The sequence below is a fragment of the Rissa tridactyla genome, chromosome W (genome assembly GCF_028500815.1).
Source record: "Rissa tridactyla isolate bRisTri1 chromosome W, bRisTri1.patW.cur.20221130, whole genome shotgun sequence".
Taxonomy (NCBI): Eukaryota; Metazoa; Chordata; class Aves; order Charadriiformes; family Laridae; genus Rissa; species Rissa tridactyla.
In genome coordinates, this window is record NC_071496.1 from 4,006,185 (window position 1) to 4,028,796 (window position 22,612).

At 53.6% G+C, this 22,612-nt stretch overlaps 1 protein-coding gene across 6 annotated transcripts in view; it reads left to right on the forward strand.

Moving 5' to 3' along the window:
* Positions 1 to 22,253, forward strand: part of LOC128901996 (zinc finger and BTB domain-containing protein 7C-like) — a 163,358-nt gene extending 141,105 nt beyond the window's left edge. For all 6 annotated transcript variants that reach the window (XM_054184243.1, XM_054184242.1, XM_054184245.1 and 3 more), the window contains 2 exons: positions 14,392 to 15,588; positions 21,069 to 22,253. In XM_054184243.1, coding sequence (XP_054040218.1) covers positions 14,408 to 15,588; positions 21,069 to 21,705 — 1,818 coding nt within the window. In that variant the 5' untranslated portion in view covers positions 14,392 to 14,407 and the 3' untranslated portion in view covers positions 21,706 to 22,253. The remainder of the gene's footprint in view (positions 1 to 14,391; positions 15,589 to 21,068) is intronic.
* The last annotated feature ends 359 nt before the right edge of the window (positions 22,254 to 22,612 follow it).

Sequence of the window (22,612 nt, forward strand, 5' to 3'; positions counted from 1 at the left end):
GGAAGACGATGACTCTCTCCTGGAGGTTGCTGCCTCTGTCACTGTGCTGCTGGAACCGTCCTCCAGGAGCATCAGCCAAGTTCCCTTCACCCAGCTGCCCGTAGCAGTTGGAAGAAACCTGGTCGCTACTTTTTCCCAGCAGAAACTGGGATTTTCGTCGGCACAGCCTCAAAGGCAGAGCTGTGAGGAGTAGCTACCTCTGGCCTGATAGTGGATGAGAAGCTGGGGGTCATTTCTTATGCCTCTGGCACACCTTGGACCAGGAGAGAGCATCTGTCCTCAGTCTTCAAGTGCTGTGTAGGAGCGCATGTAGTCCTTTGCGTGAAAGGGCATCAGCCACCTTGATTTAAGAAGCTTTTGTAATGGCATAGCTCTCCCTGTTCTAACTCTTTGTGCCCATGCAGCTCTTTCTGGATGTCACGACTTAGCCACAGCTCCCATGCCAACATCTTCATGGTGGCACCAGCACAGAAGGTCACTGTAGGCTTCTGTAGGCTGTCCTGCAGAGCCCTCGTACCTCTTTGCACTGCTGCAAATCCAGAATAGCATCAGTTAAATCCCTGGAAGCGATCCATAGTTCCACCAGGATAAATAAGACTACGCTTTACGCGGCGAAGCCCAAAAAAAAGCGTAAAATCCATCTGTTCAGCTCCAGCAAGGCCAAGTTCTGGCTCCAGCCAGTGCCCTGTAATTCAAAGACTTCTTTGGACATCCCCTTTGAGTTCGGGCATGTGAGCAGCTTCCCTTGAAAATGTTCCCTTGTAAAGCCTTTGTGAACTTGTGCACGCGTTGACGTTATGGTTATCGCGCATGTAATTTCATCTGACATTGTAATGACAGCGTGGGGAGTTCAAAATGTAGCAGTAAATATAGTTGTTGTTGTCGTTGGGGGTGGTGGTGGGGGGGGATAAATAAATAAAAGAATCCCAGCCCATCGCCCTGAATGCCTCGTCACGTCATGGGAGGGATGCAGACAGACTCCAAACACCATCAGCGTTTCTGGGTTCCAGTTGGAAACTGCCTGGAGTTTGGCACGGGCCAAAACAAACAGGCGAGACCGTCTCTTTACATGGCAGGGCGGCCTTTTTCTCCTCCTTTTCCCTGTTTTGGTTTTTTTTTTATCTTTTTATTTTTATTTTTGAAGGGTCACCCCTCTAAAATCCCGAAGGGAGGAGAGGCTGGGGTTTTTTGTTGGGGTTTTTTTCCCTCCCCCCTGCTTGCTTGGGCTGTTTTTGTAGCGGGTGGGGTGATGCAGCCCTGCTCCTGCCCTCGCGCCCGGCCGAGAGCTGAATCCTGACTCGAGCCCCGGTTATTTTTGAACGCCGGCGGTTTGCAGTGCTGTATTGAAGGGTCATTTGCCAATTCCATTATAAGCCTCATTTACAACTCAGCTGTTTTAAATCGAATCAGCCTGTGAGCTGGCGCGCGCCCGTTGTCAGCTGGGACGTGGGACTTGCCTTGCCCCGGGGGCCCGATCCCGCAATCGGTTGAAAAAAATCAATCCTATCGATTTTCGATTGCTTTGCTGCCACGCGTTTGAGCTGAAACGTCTAGGCAATTTTTCTTTTCCCTCTTCCAGGTTGTATCCCGGGGAGAGTTCGGGTGGTTTGTTTTGGGTTTTGGTTTTTTTCCTCTTGGTCCTCCACCAGCTTTGACTGTTTTTACCAAGCTGGGCATGGGTGGACCCCACCGAATCGCCGAGATCGCTTGGGCGGGTGAGGCTTTGCAAGGATCAGGGCTGAGCTGGCCGCTCAGCTGCTCCTCAGCTTTCTAGCAGGTTGGCAGAGAAACCGGGGGGGTGGGAAGCCGGGGGCGGGGGGGGGTGTCCTTCGTGCGGAGGAGTTGAGATGGTAGAAATGAGATCTGAATCTGACCCCTGGTCTTCAGTTAAATTGCTCTGTAACCTTGAGAGCTGGATTAAATCGTCCCCGGAAGATAGGGAGTTGCCTCTGGATGTTCAGTGCTTGAGCCACACTGTGAGGTTGTGCTCATATATTACCCGTGGTCTTCAGAGAGCTCATTAGTCGGTTGGTTTACGTACAAGAAGCCTGGATGAAAGTCTCATCCCCCTTCCCTGAGTGTCCTGTGCTGAAACGTGGCAGTATTTCCTCCAGAAACGCCCGGCTCAGGGGTTAGAAACGTGATGCACCTCGCGTGGTGGGGACGCGTGATTCAGAGAAGTGTCGGCTGGCAGAAAAATGATCACAGAACGGTTTGGGTTGGGAGGGACCTTTAAAGGTCATCTAGTCCAACCCCTCTGCAATGAGCACGGACATCTGCAACCAGATCAGGTTGCTCAGAGCCCCGTCCAACTTGACTTTGAGTGTTTCTAGGGATGGGGCATCCGTGGTGCTCCTCCTCGGGTCAGCGAGGGATGGGGAGATGCAATATTCACCCCTTTGCGATGGAGCTGGGGAGGTCGGTGACTCTGAGGAGACACTCGTATGGGGGAAGACTGGGTGGATTCCGTCCCTCCTCTGAAGGCAGAGACTTGAATTTTCAGCCTGTGTGTTGGGGTCGACTGCGGCAGCGTGGTCCAAGCCCAGGGCTAGACTTCTGCCCTTGGTACAGATGACGGGGCGCCGGTGCTGGAGGGGCTGTGCCTTTGCAGGCTGGATCGCCCTCGCAGGGTGCGATGCCCTGCAGAGGCACCTTCCATGAAGGCGTCTCTCCGAAAGCCACTTTATGTCCACGTGGGAGCTATTCTGGCCCAGCCGTAGCTGGGGGAGCTCGTGTGCTTAGAGCTCCAGGACTTAAATGGCGATTAAAAATGAATGAGGCTGCAAAGGCTCTCACGAGAGCCAAGCAGCAAAATAACATTTCAGGTGATGCCAAAGGAAAATAGACCAGTCTGAGGTACCGCTCTCGTAAATACCCGTGGGACTGCGGGCCTAACGAACGCCAGCGCGGAGCGAGGGCAGGGCGGGAGGCGAAAGGCGAAGAGGAGCTTGTGTTATGGGCTTTGGCCCAAAGCCAGCTGGGTTTTAGAGACGTGCTAGCTCCTGCGGTTGCCCTCGTGAGAGGCAGAACCAGGCTCCCGCCGTTGCCTTGGTGTAAGGCTGCAGATGCCGCAGCCGTGTCGTGGGTCCAAGTGGCGGCCATGTCTTGGCCAACGCGTGAGGATGGCGGCTCCCTCCTGGAGGGATGACGCCGGGAGACACAATGGGGACCAGCAAGAAACTCCCCCAAACAGGGATGTGCTGGGATGCCCAACGATGCTGCAGGGGAGTCCCGGGAGGTTCCGGAGGAGCAACCCTGCCCGGGCAAGGGGTGGAACGCCGTCGCTGCCAATGGCACCACCGAGCTGAACCTCCCACCCCACCGCTGCTGGAGCCTGCCCGTACCTGCTCCTAAGCCGATATTAAGCCTGCTCAAACACTGCACCGCCTTCTCCTCACATTGTTTTCTGTACCCCACACCCAGCACCAAAATAGCGATAACCCCCCCCCCCCCCCCCACTCCCCCACCCTCCCGCGGTGACTCAGGCTGGCGAGCAGGCACACATCTGCTTCTGATTTACCGTGCTAGCGCTCTGACCCTTTTATTTTTACTCCCAAAGTCCTCCCTTCGGTGGCTTTCTCCCCCGGGGGGCGAGGGGGGGAGAGAAGAGAGAAGGGGGAGTTAGATCCCTCATCCTTTGCCCCCTACCTTCCTCCCCGGCTTTTTTGGAGCACCCCAAAATTCATTTTATTTAATTTGGGAGCCCTGTTTTTTCGGGCAGGCTGGTGACAGCCTTGCCCGGATCCGCGTCCAAGTCCCTCGCAATCCTGTCCACTCCGGAGGGACACCAGCCAAACCAGTTTTCCGTGGTTTAGCTGGGCACATTTTTCCGCCGTGGTTGGGGTTTTTGTGTGTGTGTGTGTGTGTGTGTGTGTGTGTGTGTGTGTCAGGAAGCAAACCCACCCAGTGTGTGCGCGTCGTCGTTCAATAGGAGGCTTTTTTTAATTTCTTTTCCTTTTTCTGGCTCCGGAGAAAAGCAGAACGAGAGGGAGCGAAGGGGCCTGCCTGTTCTCCCAGGAGAGCTCAGAATGGGAGGAAATAGCTTTTTTGGGGGCTATTTTTAAGGCCGTGCTGGAAGGAGGTGCCCGCCACCCATGGGCTTATGGGATTGTAATGTTGTGCACTTGTAGGGATGTATCCTAAATATATATATATATATATATATCCTATATAGCGTCCTATAGCAGGGTCTGGAAGATTGCACAAGGGGGAACGTGGTGTCGGAGGAGGGCAGCTGCGAACACACGGGCAGAAAAGCCACCAACAATGTCGTGTACCTCATGGACCCCCCTCCAGGTCATGTCAGAGATGCCGGAGGGACCTTCAACCTGATGTCCAGCCAGGCCAGCTCCGGCGTGGGTGTATCTCTGGCGGAGGATTTTCCTCTCGCTCTCTTTTTTTTTTTTTTCTTTTTTTTTTTCTTTTTTTTTTCCCACCGAGCACAGCGTGGGCGGCGGGGCCGGGGGGAGGGGGGGGCCGGGGGACGACGACACGTCACTTGAAGTGTGAGTGAGTTTCCATGAGAGTGGGGTGGTTGCACAGCACGACTGGAAACTCTTCTGTTTCGCTTGACATATTCCCCCTCCCACGGGATTTCTACGGGCACACCAACACACACGTATAACGTATATAGATGCATAGGGAGGGCAGATATTCAGCCGGGGTCGTTTGCTGTACCAGTGACACCCCATTTAAATGTCCCCTAAGCTCTGGAGCACGGCCAGGAGAACATCAAGGCTAACAAGAGAGCCATGTAGAGAGGGACCGCTGAGGGTTTCCAAGAAAAACCAAACATACATAACTAACTGGATATTGAGTCCCTCCGGCCTTGCAGAAACCACAGCAGAGAGGAGCAGAAGGGTCCTGATGCCCAGAGCACCATCCCCTCGAGCTCCAGACCTCCAAGGAGCTGCTTGGATGGTGGGGGGGACAAGGCTACAAGGAAACACTGGGGTCAGATGGGACCACCCTATGAAGTCCCCTCCTAGTACCTGCCTAGACACTGCGGTTGGTTAATTTGGCCTTGTTTTGTGCGTAGATGTAGCACTCAAAACACCATCTGGAACCGGGCTGGGCCTTCAGCGTAGCTTCAGTAATTGTTTATGTTTATTTGACCATTTATCACTGGGATCCCCCTTTGCCAAAACCTGCTCAGCACGTCAGATGGGACTTGTCATGCGGCATGCAGACTTAATCAAGCTGCCACCCAGAAGTGACCCAAAGCTCCTGATTTTGGAGATTTATATAAACTCTAAAACTGGGAAGCGTGCTGGCTAATTTAAAGAAGCCAAAAAGAAGAAACCAAAGAGAAAACACGGCCCTTCAATTATAGGAGGTGTTGAACTCTACTCTGGCCCTGCCAGAGCTCCTGTTTGTATTTATCCGGGGCTCAAGATCTGGTTTCAAGGAAATAAGAGAGCCATTGGGTTTGGTCCTGGTGGTGTGACGGCATCTTCCTAGCGTTAGTCCCACAGGGTGCAGAGCTGCTGGGTGGCAGAGCTGCTGGGTGGCAGGTCCCTGCGGGCTCACCCAGAGTGGAAACGCGCTGATCCACCAAACTTCATACCAGATTCTGGGAGCTCATTATAAAATGATGTTATAGCGGCCTTCCAGTACCTGAAGGGGGCCTACAAGAAAGCTGGGGAGGGGCTGTTTGCAAGGGCATGTAGCGCTAGGACGAGGGGCAATGGTTTTAAACTAGAGCCGGGCAGGTTTAGATTAGACGTTAGGAAGAAGTTCTTTACAATGAGGGTGGTGAGACACTGGCCCAGGTTGCCCAGAGAGGTGGTGGAGGCCCCATCCCTGGAGACATTCAAGGACAGGCTTGATGAGGCTCTGAGCAACCTGATCTAGTGGAAGACATCCCCGCTTACTGCAGGGGGGTTGGACCAGATGGCCTTTAAAGGTCCCTTCCCACCCAACACATTCTATGATTCTATGATTCTATGTTCAGGTCAGGCCAGGCCAGGGTGGGAGGCCTTGAGGTAGATCTAAGGGGACAGTGGGGCTTTTCGGATAGCTGGTGCTTGCCATGATGGGTGACAAGGGAGAGGAGCTTGACCTGTTCATTATCATGTACCAATGGAGGGGCCAAACTGAGCACCAAGCCCCTAGAGGAGCTGAGGCCAGGAAAAATGGCCTTCGTTTAAATACCCCATGGGCTGGGATTGGGTCCTGATGGTCATGGAGCAGCGTCAAATTCCCATTACAACCAGCAGCACCCGACCGTTCAGCTCACTGGCAGGGGATTTGATCCGTAATTTGCAGGTTCGCCAGGTTGTATCTGTATCTAAACAAACTTGTTGAAGAACAAGGTGCCGGGTGTAGGCTCTCGGTAGCCGGAGCTAACCTGCAGGGATAGATTTATTGAGAGATGCATAGTATTTGCTGCAACGTATAACTAGCCTTTAAAAATTCCCGAGGATGGATTCCCAAAGGAGACGCTTGTGCCTCCACACCTCGGCGAGCAAATGAGTGGCACCTCTAATCACCGTTTATCTTATTAAGCAAATAGTCCTCGCGGTACTTCCCAAGCGATGTTCTACGAGAGGAAATACAGCACATCTCCAGTATTAGTGCCCCAGATCTGCTTGGCCGGCTCAAATTGTGTATAAATTTTGGAAGCTGGTGTCACTAAAATGAAGAAGGGGTTAAATATGTCGTCGTCATGATTGTGGCACACGCCGGAGGTGGTTCTTTTTGGTTATTTTGAAAGCCAAGCACCTTTCATGTTGGATTCCCTGATGGGACTTCAGGTGAAGATGGCTTTCTGATGGCCTGCTTATAGGGAACTAATAGTTCCAGCCCCAAAAAGTCAGGTTTTTTTAGTATGTGTAAATATATATGGTTCACATGGGCTCAACTTGCCGGCCAGATGTTGATAAGGACGAATCCTTGTATGCCCAAGGATTTTGTTTGGAGATTAGTATTAATATTGAAAAGTCCAGTAGGTAATGGAGAAATACCAGGCTGAAGGTCACCCCTGTGATCTCAATCCCTGAAGCGTAACCACTTTAATTATATGATCAAGCCCTGCTCGACTTCCGGGGCTCTTCCTTCAGGTAGGAGCCGTCTCACGCATCTTTGGCTCTGCGGAGGCTGACCAAAAAGGGTTGGGCTGTCCCCGTGGGGCTTCTTGACCATCCCTCTCCTCCCAGTATCAGTGGGACGTCTCCATCTGTGTCAGCATCGCTGGGGCTCTGGCTGGCCGCTGTAGGCAGCCTTGGAACCGGCGTCCTATGGAGCATCTATGGACGCTATGGAGCGTCCATCCTATGGTGGTTGGACTAGATGATCTCCAGAGGTCCCTTCCAACCCTATGATTCTATGATTCTATGATCTTCTTAAATTGTACTGACCTGCTCCATTTATGGAGCTGCTCCCTTGCCAGGAACCATGTGGGGTGATGCCACCTCTGTTGGCACCTTCAGGGCTTTCTCCTCACCCATGCTTCAAGCGAGCATCTTCCATGGCCAATGTGACCCTCTTTACATCCTTCTTTGTCAAGGCATCACTTTGAAAACCTCTGCCCTTGTCTACTTTGCCCAGAGCTAAGCAAAATCCATGATTTTTTTGAGGACGGATCCTCAGTTTTTGGGTGGAGGAGCTTATTACGTAGCACTTAAAAACCAAACACTCCCACCTTTCCCAGGTCAACCCCCGTGCTCCCCAAGCAAGACTGGTCCCAAGGGGAAGGCTGGTCTCAGTTATTAGAGGCTGGGGCAGGTGCCCAGCCCAGCAGTAAACCCCTGGTGCTATTGCTAGCGAGCCGGTTCCCACCCACAGCATCATCTTTGGGTCTGCAAGTAGATGATCATCTCCTTTAAAAACCTGCTGCTTTCCTTGCGAGGGAGGCAGCGGCTGGTGTCACCGCGTTTTCCTCATCGTTTCGGGCATCTCGCAGGGAAGTGGTTGAAAGGCGAGGAGCGCTCTCTGCCCCACCTTCCCGCCGGAGGGGAGAAACGCTAGGTACTGGGGTGGGTGGTTTAATAACATGTTCTTCTGGAGACAAGATGTTCAGAGGGGAAGTGTGCTTAAGGAAATATTTGCCTTTTTTTTTGAGTTTTACATGTTCTTTTTTTTTTTTTTTTTTTTTTCAAATGAAACAAAAATACCCGCCTCTCTAGTTGCCTTTCCAATAGGCTTTGAGGGATCCCAACTCCTTCTTGGTAGGAAAGATGAAGCATCTTCCAAATTGGAGTCAAGCGCTTGGCCAAGGCGATGGCGGTGTTCCCGTGCAAGGGACGTGGGGACGGCTTCGGGTGGGGTGTCAACGTGGGTGACTTCTCTCAGGGACGCTTGCACAAGGAACTTGCTTAAGGTCCACGGAGCAAGCGGTGGATGTGGGAGGAGAGCCCCAGCATCCCTATTCCCCAAAATACCAACACGGCTAAGGAGCAGGACCTACCAGTCACCGGTCAGTTTATCCCATAGAAAGCAGCTGTAATATTTTGACGGATTAGGGTAATCTCATGTTTCCAGGCGTTCCAGGGCACTGTCCCAGGTTGCCCAGAGAGGTGGGAGATGCCCCATCCCTGGAAACATTCCAGGCCAGGTTGGACCGGGCTCTGAGCAACCTGGTCTGGTTGAAGATGTCCCCGCTCATGGCAGGGGGGTTGGACTAGATGACCTTGAAAGGTCTCTTCCACCCAAGCTATTCTATGGTTCTACGGTTCTATGACTCCCTCTCCTGCCGCGGGCTGCAGGCTGGGGTGGCCGGGGATGCTCAGCACCCCAAATCCAGATACTGGATTGGGGACTGGCTGGACCTGGATTTGGGGTGCTGAGCATCCCCGGCCACCTCTGGGATGCTTTGCTGGGTGGTCTCATGCTTCAGATGTAGAGCTCCGGGGGGTTCTGTGCCTGCAGGGACCGAGCGGGAGGTTGTTGGGGTGGCAGGATCCGGCCGGGGGGGTTGGGGGGGGGGGGTTGCTCAACCCCAAGCCTTGCGCCTGGGCTTGCACCCCAAACCCCGCTCCATGCGCAGGCTGGGTGAAGGGAAGATTTGGAGACACGGTGCGTTTTCGCTTGGAAAAATGTCATTTTGACACCGGTAGCAGGCAGAGCCTCAGGCTCCTTTCTGCCTTGCACTGAATGCAGAACGAGCATGGCACGGCGAGGGCGGGGGGCGGTGGGGGGGCAGCAGCTTTGCCCTCCCCGGCTTTCCCTGGAGCAGCCCCGTATCTTCCGGGTGTCCCTTCCGGGGAGGGTGAATATAGGCACACCAAAAAGCCACGTAGTCAGGAGCCAGCACCTTCCCATGGGGGAAATCATAGGAAGGAGAAGGCTAAGCAACGCACATTTAAGAGGAAATGCTCCAAGAATCTCTATGCAACTATGAAAAAAATAAAAATATAGAAATATAAATATATAAAATATTAATAGAAATATATAACACGTACAACTATTAAAATAATAAAATATTAACATAATAAAATATTAAAATGCTGCATGTTATAGGAACGATGTTACATGCCCGCATACAACCAAAGGCCAAAACTGCCATCTCCCAGCTAAGGCTCAGGTTGTGAAGCGTTGTCCCCACGGATGGAGTGGGTGGGAAGGGGACGTCCCCAACCCTGCCGTAGCCGTGAGCAAGGAGCCACGCGTTGCACAAGCCTGGGCTCTTCCTGGCAGCCTTTATCTCCTCCGAGGGCCCGGCTTTGCAGGGCGTTGTCGCCGGAGATGAGGAAGGAGATGGGAGAGGGAAGTGCTGATGAGGAGCCCTCGCAGGTCTCCTGGCTTTGAGCAATACCGAGACCCAGGGCAGGATCCTGTCCCACCTTGGGGCTGGCACGTCTTTCCCAGGGCTCCTCCGAGTTGTGGCGTTCCTCCGTTTCCACTCATGCGAATGAATATCACAGAATCACAGAATGGTTTGGGTGGGAAGGCACCTTAAAGACCATCCAGTGCCACCCCCTGCCCTGGGCAGGGACACCTCCCACCAGCCCAGGTTGCTCCAAGCCCTGTCCAACCTGGCCTTGAACCCCTCCAGGGATGGGGCAGCCACAGCTTCTCTGGGCAACCTGGGCCAGGGGCTCACCACCCTCACAGCAAAGAGTTTCTTCCCAATATCTCATCTCAATCTCCCCTCTTCCAGTGTAAAACCGTTCCCCCTCGTCCCATGGCTCCCCTCCCTGATCCAGAGTCCCTCCCCAGCTTTCCTGGAGCCCCTTGAGGGACTGGAAGGGGCTGGAAGGTCTCCGCGGAGCCTTCTCTTCTCCAGGCTGAACCCCCCCAGCTCTCTCAGCCTGAGAGAGTAAATTAATATAGGCAATATTCGTTCACTTTATCTATTTTCTATACATATATCCCTATAATCTTTTGCGTATGCTGCTATTTTTTGCTTACCACAACGCTAAACGAGCATTTCTCCTCTCTCTCTCTCTCTCTTTCTCGGCTATTTCAGTTTTATATTACCGGTTTTCAGAGGCTGTATTATACTTGAAGGAGGCTCGAAGTTAAACAAGCAGCCGTGAGACTAAGGCGACCAAAAAATCCAAAATAAAGACTAGAAGGGCTTTGGGTCACCCGGGGAGCGCACCCTGAAAGGTGGATTATGACCTTGCCGCGCTCCCTGGGTTGCACCTGGGTCGTGTCACCCACGTTCGGGCAGTCGGGTGAGGTGGAACCTCGGCATCGCTCTGCCGGCATCTGCCTCCACGTCTCCATCGCGCTGGCAGGCTTTGGTAGGAATCGAGCACCCTCCTCTTTCTCCGCAGCAAAGAGCGACACTTCCCACCCGTACCCGAAATCAAAGACGGCAAGGCAAAATTCGAAAAATGAGGAAAAAAGTATTCTCTTCGATTTTTCTTCCCCCTCCCAGGCTTGCAGAGGGCAGGCGAGTTTTGAGCGTGCCCGTAAATGCAACGTTTCGAGACGTCATCTGCAGAATACGTTTATTTTAGGTGCCCTCCACCCTTCCCCCCCTCCCCCCCCCCCAGCCCCCAACGCCCCAGTTTATTTTAACAATGCTGTAATTTTCTATTACAAAGCGGGATTTTTTTTTTTTTTTTTTTTTTCCTGTTTAACTCCGGGTGGTCCCGTCAGCCTTTGCAGGCGCGTGTGCGTGCGCTGGTGACACTGGTCCCCGCGGGATGCTATTTTTAGGCCCGTGGTCCTGGAGGACCCCACCCGGGGCTTGGCGATGGGAAGGGGGGAGCGCGGGAGGAGGGAGAGGGGGGAAAGGAGGGAGGAAGGAAAACATCAGCCTCAGCATACTTCCAGCCTCTGGCCATCAACCTCCCCGGGGGCATGGGAACCAGAAGGTCATCCCTCAGGCTCGCTGAGCTCCCGGAGCTGTCAAACCACCCTAGGAGTTGAAAAAATGCAAATGTATGCAAATGAATCGCCTGGGCTGTTTCCCTTCCTCTCTTCCTCCCCCCCCCCCCGCCACGTTTAAATGACATGAATCACCTTCAATTTTGCCAGCATCCTGTAAAGTTATCAGGCTTGCCTAAGTGCTTCGGTTCACAGAATCACATCTCGAAAAAAAAGAGAAGAGAAGAGAAGAGAAAAGAGAAGAGAAGAGAAGAGAAGAGAAGAGAAGAGAAGAGAAGAGAAGAGAAGAGAAGAGAAGAGAGAAGAGAAGAGAAGCGAAGCGAAGCGAAGCGAAGCGAAGCGAAGAGAAGAGAAGAGAAGAGAAGAGAAGGAGCCCATTCCCACCGAAGGGAGCTGCACATCATTTTCATTTATAATCACGTACCCCCCGATCTCCTAATTCCAGTTTTTCTTGCTGCCGAGTGAATCATCCACAAATTAGGGCGGACGCAGTTGAGCGTCCGGGGGAAAAAAAAAAACCAAACCCTCTAGAAAACCAATTTTCCGGGTAGTCTGATATTCTGCTTTTCTCATCTGAGGGTGATCTGGCAAGAAAAGGTCAAAATAGTTCAGTAGGAAGGCACGGTCCTTCACACGAGGAGCTCCTTCAACGCTCATGCTCCTTCCAAACCAAAATAAACGAGTAGACGATAAACACGGCGATAGACATTTAATTGCTCGCGCTTATTATTAAGGATACAAAGCCCTAAAAAGAAAGCCGGCTCTTCCTCCCCAGATCAGGGGTTATTTATTATCTTACGCTCCACTTGAAGAACACATCGGATTTACTTTCATTTATCGGCGATTTTCCGGGAAGATTCGATACGGAGCTGGCGGGGCTGGTAGAGAAGCGTAGCTCGTTAACATGGTTAAGCGCAGCATACCGTAATGAATCAATTTGTTTCAGACAACAGGCATAATTAGCGTTGAGCTAATGAGCACACCGGGAGATGCGGGGCTGGAGCATCGTCCCTCGGCCGAAAGTGTCGGCGGCTGGAGCCGTGGAGGGGGGTGCTCGGTGGGGTGTAATTCCCGGTTCCTCTCCCCCATCTCCGGGCATGGGGAGGTGGCTGGAGAGGGCTTCCCATGGTGGGGGCTGCCCTCCAGCCCCCCGCGAGGCTTCACTACCTCAGGGACAGCTTGTCCCCCATCCCGGCGTTGCTCCCACCAGGCTGGGGGGGTCCGTAACCCTTCGCCGGGGTGTCCTCCCTCTAGGTTGTACCGTCTTCCCAAGGCCTTCGCTCGCCGGCTCCCACGCGGCGGGTGTTTGGCAACGCTGATTAGGTGTGGGGGAGATACCTGCAAGGTCTTGGCTGGAGATTGACCCTGCGGAGGGAGGAGAAGGGAGACGGCATGCCTCTTCCCATGGGAATGTTTGCTGCAGAGTCTGATCCCTTCTACGGCTCCCCAGCCTCCCCCCAGGGTCACTGGCTTGCTGGCCAAGGTGAAGCAAGGATTTCCCTGCACAACCTCTCTCACACCAGGCTCTTCTGTCCCCAAGGGCTGGAGGCAGGCAGTCGGGAAGACGCCAGCCCCACGCCGTGAGGTAGACCAAGTCCCCATAGCTGGTGGGAAGAAGGTTTGGAGTCAGAGCGGCCAGAAACCGAGCAGGGAAGGACAGCCAGCACGTGGTGATGGATCCCAGCAGAGATGCAGAGGTGGGACAGGGTGGGATCAGGAACCTACCAGACATGCAGAGGCTGGGATTTGGAAACTGCCTGATGGTCTCAGCCTTGCCAAAGGGGACGGAGTGGGGCTGCGGTTTGCCTTACCCTGGGCTCTCTTGGAGATCGACTGCTCGGCTGTGAAATGAGTGTCTACCTGCAGCGGGGCCACGAGCTGGGGCTTGTAGAGGTGACACTGCTCTGTGTCCTGGGGGTTCCCAAAGGGTTAGAGTAGTCAAAGTTATTCCGGCTGCTTGATGTATTCTGCGCGTGGTGGGATTAACGTGGGCTGGAGGAAGTCGCTCTCCTTTCCTGGGATTTCTCATGCGGAAGGGCTGCTGGAGCCATGTGAAAGAGGAAACATCTTACAGATAAAAAAAAAACGGCAAAAAAAAAAAAAAAAAACCAAACCCAAAAGTATCAGGTTTTCCTTTTGGGTGTGGGCTTTTTTTTTTTTGCTTCCGAATTTCCTTTTGAAGGTGGAGCTGCTCTGGCAGGGGAAGGTGTCTGCCAGATGCACAGGGCATTTGATACCATGCTAACAAGTCCAAACAGGGTTGGGAGAGGAGCAAGCTCAGCTCCTGGGCGAAGACAGCAGACAGCCATCTGCTTCTGGCCGAGCCCTCGCTCCCTGCTTGGGTTCCCGGTTGTCTTTCTCTGAGCATTTAGGTACACTCTGACACACAGCTCCTTGCTTGCCTCCCCCCATTCCCAGATCCCTTGGGAAGACATCCCTGTGTGGGTTGTCCGTCTGCTGAGGGGACACGGCGTAGCTTCCAGGCGTAAGGTAGCAGGGGGACACAGGACTGGAGACCTCCCGGTCCATAAGGACCGCTCTCCTGCTGCGGCAAAGAGCCATGACCGGCAGTCCGTCCTATTTGGGACGTCCAGTTGTTCCAGTCCCAAAAATGATGACGTAAATGATATGGGCACTCCTTGGCTCATCTTATTTAAGCGGTGTAGGTGCCGGCACTTGGCAGTGTGAAGAAATACAGCGTCACCCTTTCCCCACGTAGTTCCTGGCAGGGCAAATCCAACGTGTGCCTGGAAAGATGTTGGCTCTGGGAGGACGTGGAAGAAACGCGATGGGTAGGGAATCATTGCGCAAGGTCCCTGGGGGAGGGATGTGAAAGAGAAGAGGGAGCTTGTGGTCATTAGGAAAAGGTGAATAGGGTGGGAACCGAGAAGAGAAGGATGGAGAGAAAGAAGGTGACAAAGGTTAAATCACAGAGGACCTGGAGGGAGTTGAAGGTGACGTGGAGATGCGCTGGGGCAGGGCCAGCAGGAGGTGATTACAGAGGTCCAAGTCGGGTAGGGGACAGGAGGACATTGAGAGAAGGCAGGGTCATTTTGGTGCTACTAATTAAGAACTCCCTGCTAATTCCCTACTGTCTGTGTTTTGTCCTAGGGCACTAAATGAGAATATGGCCAATGGCATTGAAGATCTTATCGGGATCCCATTCCCGAACCACAGCAGTGAAGTCTTATGTGGCTTAAATGAGCAGCGGCATGACGGTCTCCTCTGCGATGTCATCCTCATTGTCCAGGACCAGGAGTACCGGACCCATCGGTCCGTCCTTGCTGCCTGCAGCAAGTACTTCAAAAAACTCTTCACTACCGGCACTTTAACAGACCAGCCCTATGTTTACGAGATTGACTTTGTCAAGCCTGAAGCACTTTCTGCCATCCTCGAGTTTGCCTACACCTCAACCCTCACCATCACCACCTCAAATGTCAAGCACATCCTCAGCGCTGCCAAGATGCTGGAGATCCAGTGCATTATCAATGTATGCCTTGAAATCATGGAGCCCGACAGAGAGGCGGAAGAGGAAGATGACAAAGAGGACGAAGATGAGGACGAAGACGAAGATGAAGACGAGGAGGAAGAGGAGGAGGAGGAGGAAGTGGAAGATTTTGTCAATCAGGAGAACCTAACCGATGTCCAAGAAGTAAGCTGTCACCAAAGCCCTTCTAAGTCTGATCTTACCGAAGAAGCATATACAGAAGCGCCTAAAGACTTTCCAAATCACTACCCAGCCAATAACTCCTCTGGACACTTGGGTGTGATACGAGACTTCTCCATCGAGTCCTTGCTAAGGGAAAACTTGTACCCTAAGGCGAACATCCCAGAAAGGAGGCCAGCTCTCCCTCCTTTCACCCCTAGCTTCTTCCCCCACCTATGGAACGGCGATTTTAGCTCTTTCTCCCAGCTCGAGGAGCCGCAAGTAGACAACGGCCCTTTGGATCTGGTCATCAAAAAGAGGAAGATCAAGGAAGAGGAGGAGAAGGAAGACCTGCCTCCGCCTCCTTTCCCTAATGACTTCTTCAAGGACATGTTTACCAACATGCCAGCAGCTCCCTTAGGGCATATTAAGGCGGAGACAGACTATAGCGCTTATCTCAATTTCCTAAGTGCTACCCAGTTCGGAGGAGTTTTTCCCCCGTGGCCCCTGGAGGAAGAGAGGAAGATAAAGCCCAAGGCGTCCCAGCAGTGTCCCATCTGCAACAAAGTCATCATGGGAGCCGGCAAGCTGCCCAGGCACATGAGGACCCACACGGGAGAGAAGCCGTATATGTGCAATATCTGTGAAGTCCGCTTTACCAGGTGTGCGTTGGTTACCTCTGCCACGCGCGGCCGTGTGCGGGGATGGGGAGGGGGGGTGGTTGAACGGGCCACGTCATGACTTAGGGATGATTCCTAAGCTATACATCTCTTTCCCCCCCCCCAAAAAAAAAAGTAGCAAAGAAAGCAGGGTATGATCTCTAGCCCTTTGGAAAAAAAAAGGGAGGAAGGGAGGGTGGAGGAAGAAAACAAACCTACTGATTTTGGTGGGTTGTGGATCACATCCACAGCGCACTGGATCCATCCACTCGCTGGACAAAAGCTTAAATAAGCAACGGGATATTTTCAACCCCACCATAGTTCGCCACAGTTGGACCGGAGGGAGCTGGAAAACAGATGGTCAAACAGCCAAGGAGGCTTCGTCTTTAACGTGCTGGGAGATGGCGTTGAGTTGGGAGGGCCGTTGAGCTGCGGGATGTAATTAGGTTGGGTTTGCACATTTTGGCATCAGCGTAGACCACAACCAAGTTGGGTATGTTTAGACATGACAGCGTTTGGGCTTTCTGAGGCTGGAGCAGTCCTAATTCTTATACGTTAGCAGCGAGGTGGGGGTCGGTCTCATCCCCCAAGGAACATGCAAAAGGATAAGAGCAAACGGCCTCAAGTTGCGCCAGGGGAGGTTTAGGATGGATATTAAGAAAAATTTCTGCACCGAAAGGGCTATCACGCGTTGGAAGAGGCTGCCCAGGGCAGTGGTGGAGTCCCCATCCCTGGAGGTATTTCAAAGCTGGGCAGACGTGGCGCTGAGGGACATGGTTTAGTCGTGGGCTTGGCAGCGTTAGGTTAACGGTTGGACTCGATCATCTTAAAGGTCTTTTCCAACCTAAACGATTCTATGATTTATCACCTTGAACACTGGCCGCCCAAGAGCCCGGCACCTTGATTCCCGTCATGGTCAGTGGCAAGAGATCAGCACCCTCAGGGAGGCAGAGGAGGAAGGGCGATGAGCAGAGGCGTCATCCCCGACCACAAAGACAACCTGCGGGGCTTAGATTAGGCCGCCTGACTTTTAGGTATCTCAAGTTAGGTGAGACTGGCCCCCACATGGGCTGCTCCAAGGTAGGTGCGACCAGCCAGATCCACCCCCCCGGTACCAGTTCCCGGCTTTTGGACCTCTCTTCAACCCAGCAGACCCCCTCGATGGTGATAAATCAGAGTGGGCTTCGCCAATCTGACGCCGCAGCTTGCAACCCTTCTCTGAAAAGCTGGGCAAATTTAATCGGTGAGCAGAGACAAATAGGTTCCTGGACCTGCTCTTGCTGGGTATAATTAATATCTAATGAGTACAATCTTTACCATAATAATAAAGCTTTCTGACAAGAGCGTGGTATTTCAGCTCCTGGCTGCGCGTGAGAGAGAGAGAGAGCCCTATTAGGCTGGGGCGAGCGAACCAGAGGAAAATAATACGCACAGTAGGCGAAGGCGAGCTCCTGACAATGGCCGGACACCTGGGGTGCTCCCGCATTCAGCCTGTCTTTTCTTCTCCCGTCCCCGTGATAATATTCCAGTGGAAGTTATGCAGATGATGAGGATTGGACCTGCAACTAAATTTCCCCGCTCCGCTCCGTTACCGCAGCAGCCACCGGGTTGTAATTCGGGGGCGGGCGGGCGGGCAGGCGGGCGTACGCGAGGTGAGCCGGCTCACCCCGGTGTTTGCCGGGGAAAGGCCTCTGGCTGCCTGGTGCTAATTCCCGCCTGCGGGAATTTGGATCCGGCTCCTGCTGGTGCTGCGTCGTCAGGTGAGCGTTGGCTCGTCACCTCTGGACTTTGGCGATGGGGTCAACCCGGTGAGGGTGGCTGCATCCCGGGCTGGAGGGACCACCCTAGCCAGCCCCGTCCTGCGGTCCCCATCGCTTTCCGGGGCGTGATGCTGCGGGGGCTAATTGCTGTCGAGGAAATAGCTTGGCTCGACCCGCCACCGACACCTTCCCCGTAATGGGAATAACAAAGCTGAGCCCACCCGGAGGGCTCCCAAAGTCCTTTACAAGCACGGGCAGCATCGTTGGCTTCGCTTGGGGAAACTGAGGCACGGAGGGATGTCGGTACCACCTCACAGGCACCGCGGAAGTTAGTAGGAGGGTTCGGGTGGGAATTCCGCTATCCTGACACCTCATCCAGCCAGGTTCCATCGGCATCTTGGAGATTAAAAGCTCCGCGCAGGGATGCTCTAGCGTGGCCCATGACTAACGCAGGGTTAAACCCAGTATCTGCCACGTTCCCCCCCCCCCTCCCCCCCGCCACGTTCTCTAAATACAAAGCAGAGGGGTAGGAGGACTTTAACCCAAGACAAGAATCACAAAGAAAATCGGGATTAACCCAGCGGTGCCGTCTCCCATCATCAGTCAAGAAAACGAAGCCACTTGTTGGGGTCACCCTGTGCGGAGCTGAAGGCTGGGTTTGTTTTTTTTTCCTTCTTTAACGCCCAGAGCAAAGCGGAAATTTCAAACCGTGGCTTTATTTTTAAATGCCTTTGGAAGTATTTTGATGAGCACGGAGCTGTTTGGCTTTCATTATTATTTTTCCTCGCCCTTTTCAGCGTTGCTCCGACGCGAGAGCTCTCCTTTAGGGCAAAGCCGAGCGATTGAGACGGAGAAAGAGATTTCTGCTGGGGTTTCTCCAACGCCGCCGCTTGCGGTGAGAACCGCCCCCCCCCACTCTCCGGGGGAATCTCACGCTTCCCGAAAGCATCGGGCTGGCACCCGCGGCCCTGCCCGGTGCCTGCACCGGGGAGATGCAAACCCAGCCTGTCCCCTTGGGGGTCCCCAGGGAATGAGGGCGCAGGGGAGCGGAGGTTCCCCGATGGGATTTCTGGATGAATCCCTCCTTCGCGTTATTTCGGAGCTGGAGGAACTGCGGAGGAGCAAATTTACTGGGGGGGGAAATAGAGAAAATACCTTCTCCTGGGTGAGGGTCCCCCAACCTCCCCGCCGCATCCCTTCCCATCAGTGGGGTCCCGCGGCGAGGCCCCCACGTGCGCCTGGATCTGCCACTCCCAGGGACACCTGATCGCAGGGAGCGGGACTTCATTTAATAGCTCATTAACTTTTTCTTTCCTTAAACAAAGGCTGCTCAGCCTCTAGTCTGCTGGTTTACCCTGCTAAAACGCTGGAGAAAACGGCAAATATTGCAGCTTTTCCGCCAAGGCAAGCCGGGAGCGCTCAAGGAGAAACTGTTCCAGCCGGAAAGGTTAACATTATTTGTTCCTATTATTTGTGTTGTGACAGCTCGCAGAGCCCTAATCGCTCTCCTAATGCAATTGCATTAAGGTTATTCGCACGCGCGGAGCGTGGTTCTCCTTCGGAGGGGCTGCGAGCCCGGCTCCCATCCCGCAAACCCCGTGTTTTCCCACGCCGCGTCCTCCCCCCTCCGCCCCCGGCTGCTTCGCCGGCGGCCGGAGCATCTCACACACACCCCCCCCCCCCCGGCTTCCCCAACCCCTGAGCTTCTCCAGGTAGAGCCATAAAAAGCTCTCTTCCATCCCAGGGAGATGCTGCCGGGGCGGGGAGGATTGAGTTTCTCCCCGTCTGCCGCCAGAGATGGGTAATAGCCTTAAAAAAAAAAAAAAAAAAAAAAAGCTTTGCCCGTATTTATGTTATACAACCCTGGCAGGCCGCGTGTTTATGAGGAAAAGCGATCCTGCTAGGTTAAAGATTACATATATAGGTTTAAATTATATTATAGGTGGGGCCAGTGGCTCTGCTTTTTATTAACGTTGCCCAACACTAGGCGTTACGAGCCCCGGCGTTCGTCTGCTGACGGCTTGGCCGCGTGTTACGTGTCTGGGAGGAAGTTTTCCACGCCGCTTCGTCTTCGGCCCTTGCAGGGGAAATGTGTCCCCGTCCCCCGTCCCCCCGCCCCGAAAATCTTGGGATGACAGCAAGTTGGACAATTTCCGAGCGGGAAGGTGGGATCCGGTCCTGAGAATGGCCGACAGCGGCGCGGTGGTGGTCACGTCACAAAAAACTATTTCAAGGTGCACACGGGCAGAAATTAGTGCAAAGGCAGCACCGGGCTTGACCTGCCGGCGTAAATAGATTTTTTGGGGTGGCTTTTGCTTATTTTTTTTGCAGGCTCACATATTTTATATGTAATATTTATGCGGAATAACGACTCCGTATATTCTCCATATTCTTAGCCGCATTGCTAGCGTCTCGGAGGGATCACCCTTGGAAAGCGTTTCAGAAAAGAAGGCGAATTCTCCCGCTTTGCTGGTTGAACTCTGCTCGTGCCACCTGGGCAGCGCGCTTGGCTCGGTTCAGCCACAGTCAGCTTTGCTTTTTATAATCGTACGCCTTCACGGTGATTTTTTTTTGTAGACGGCAGAAGGAGCCGCTCTTTCCGGGTGGGGGGGAAATAGCGTTGGACTGCCAGCGTGGGACAATATCTCGCTGCTTTTTAGATCATAGAATGGGTTGGGTTGGAAGGGACCTTAAAGATCATCTAGTTCCAACCCCCCTGCCCTGGGCAGGGACATCTCCCACTGGATCAGGTTGCTCAGAGCCCCGTCCAGCCTGGCCTTGAACATCTCCAGGGATGGGGCTTCCACCACCTCTCTGGGCAACCTGTTCCAGTGTCTCACCACCCTCATGGGGGAGAACTTCTTCCTAACGTCCCGTCTGAATCGACCCATCTCTAGTTTTGATCCATTCCCTCTAGTCCCACCATTACCCGACATCCTAAAAAGTCCCTCACCATCTTTTTTGTAGGCCCCCTTAAGGTACTGGTAGGCCGCTAGAAGGTCTCCTTGGAGCCTTCTTTGTTCCCCTTAAAAAATTCCCAAACAATTATATTTGTAAATAAGGGCTATTGGGATGGGTTCCAGGCTGTTCCATGGCTGTATTTTAAAACCTTCTCCAAAAAAATGTGCGCGAGGCTGGATGTGTGCTGGCCTTGGAGGAGATGGCAGGGGAGGACACGGAGGGTGCAGAGCACCCAGGAGCTGCCTGCACCTCTGCCTGCCTCACCCTGCGCGGATGCTCCCGCTTCAAACCAAGGCTCCTGAGACACCCAGTGGTCAGCGCAAGGATAAAAGGAAAGGTACAAAAAACCAGCTCCAAGAGGAACTTCTGTTTAAGCGGCGTTGTCCCATGAGCTCAACCAATTTCCTTATTTGCAGGCAGGAATACAGCTGTAGTTATTTAGGTATTCCCGTATGGTTCGGGGGTTATTCCGGAGGGGTTTTTTTCCTCCAATTTAGGCTGTTTCAATCTTGTTGGGATGGGATGCAAACTCGTGTGACGTGGAGGGCTGGGTCTGCGCCATGTCTCTGGCCCCGGGAAGGAGGTGGATGCAAACACCGGCCCGCGAGAGCATCATCCACGCATCGGGGCAACGCCGTGGTTGGAAGCCCTGGGATGAGCTCCCCACTTTCCCGTCGCCTTTCCCTCTGCTGATCCAAGGAGCAATCCCAACCGCATCCCTTCCAGCCCACACTCCCTGACTGAGCGCTTTTTCTTTTGCAGGCAGGACAAGCTCAAAATCCACATGCGGAAGCACACGGGGGAGCGGCCGTACCTCTGCATCCACTGCAACGCCAAATTCGTGCACAATTACGACCTGAAGAACCACATGCGCATCCATACGGGCGTCCGGCCCTACCAGTGCGAGTTCTGCTACAAGAGCTTCACCCGCTCCGACCACCTCCACCGCCACATCAAACGCCAGAGCTGCCGGATCGCCCGACCCCGGCGAGGACGCAAGCCGGCGGCGTGGAGGGCGGCCGGCTTGCTCTTCGCTCCTGGTGGTCCGCCGGTGGAGAAGAGCTTCATGATGCCACCGACGTTGGAAGAGATGAGTGGCCACCTCGGTGGCGCGGCCATGTGCCTTCCGGGCCCCAGCCCCAAGCACTTTTTGAGCGGGGCCAAGACCACCTTCAGCTTGCAGGAGCTGGAGAGCCAGTTTGAAGAAACCCAGATGAAGCTCCTCAGGCGAGCCCAGCTGGACATGGAGAGGAACGCGGGCATCTTCGCCTTCGCCCTGGGCCATAACGAAAACCTTGCTGCCCAACCCTTCTTCCCCCTTCCCGATCCTTGGAGCACGGGCTTCAGCGGCTTGGCGGGGCTCGGCCACATGGCTCCCATCTCGGAGGCGAGCAACTAAACCCGTGCCCGGTCCCACCATGGGTCCGTTCCCTTCCCAACAGGGCAAATGGCCCCCTTGGGGTCCCTGCCTGCCCTTTTGCATCATTTGGCTCCCAAGAAGCTCTTTGTCCCCCCGCCACCATGGCCTACGTGGGGCTTGGGGCACAGGGCCATCCCTGGGATGAGCGGGTGGGTGGGTGAGTGCTGCGCCCCATGGCCACCGGCACTTTAGACTCTGCAATGCACTTGGCTCTGGGGCTGTGGGGCACTCGCTACCCCATCCAGCCACCCCACCGCTCGTGGCTCCATCTGGGAAGGCCAGGCCAGGACTGCTACTCTCTTCAAGACACCCGAAAACGTCACTTGCCTTCATCCAGGGCATGGCCATCACCATGAGATGGCTCTTCTGGGGGACACGTTCCCCCTTTTCCACCCATAGGGCCTTCTGGATACCAACAAGCCGTCCAGACTTGGTTTTGATACGTTACATTCCTTGGCCCTTTTGGTCAAAAGGACTTTTTTTTTTTTTTTTTTAATTAATTCCCATGTCAGGCAACAAGATTTGTTCTACAAGGGATAAAGAGGAGGGCGAAGCAGCCACGTTGAGAGGAGGAGGATCCCAGCCGTTGCCTTTCTCAGCGGTGTATCAGATTTGCAGGGCTGGTGAAAGCCCTGCTGTGCAGGATGACTTGGGACCCTAAAAAAAATAAATAAATTAAAAAAAAAAAAAAAAAAAAAGAGATAGAAAAGCACCCCGGAGCAAAGCTGGGTGGAAAAAGGGGTTTTGGAAGGATCGGAAATGTTTCGATGCTGAGGAGTTTTTGAACCCTTGCTTTGCGAAAATAAACCACGTGGGAAATTTGAAATGAAAAAGTTGTTTCAGACCAAAGAGTCACGATTCCCCGCTGCTGGCCATTCTGAAATTT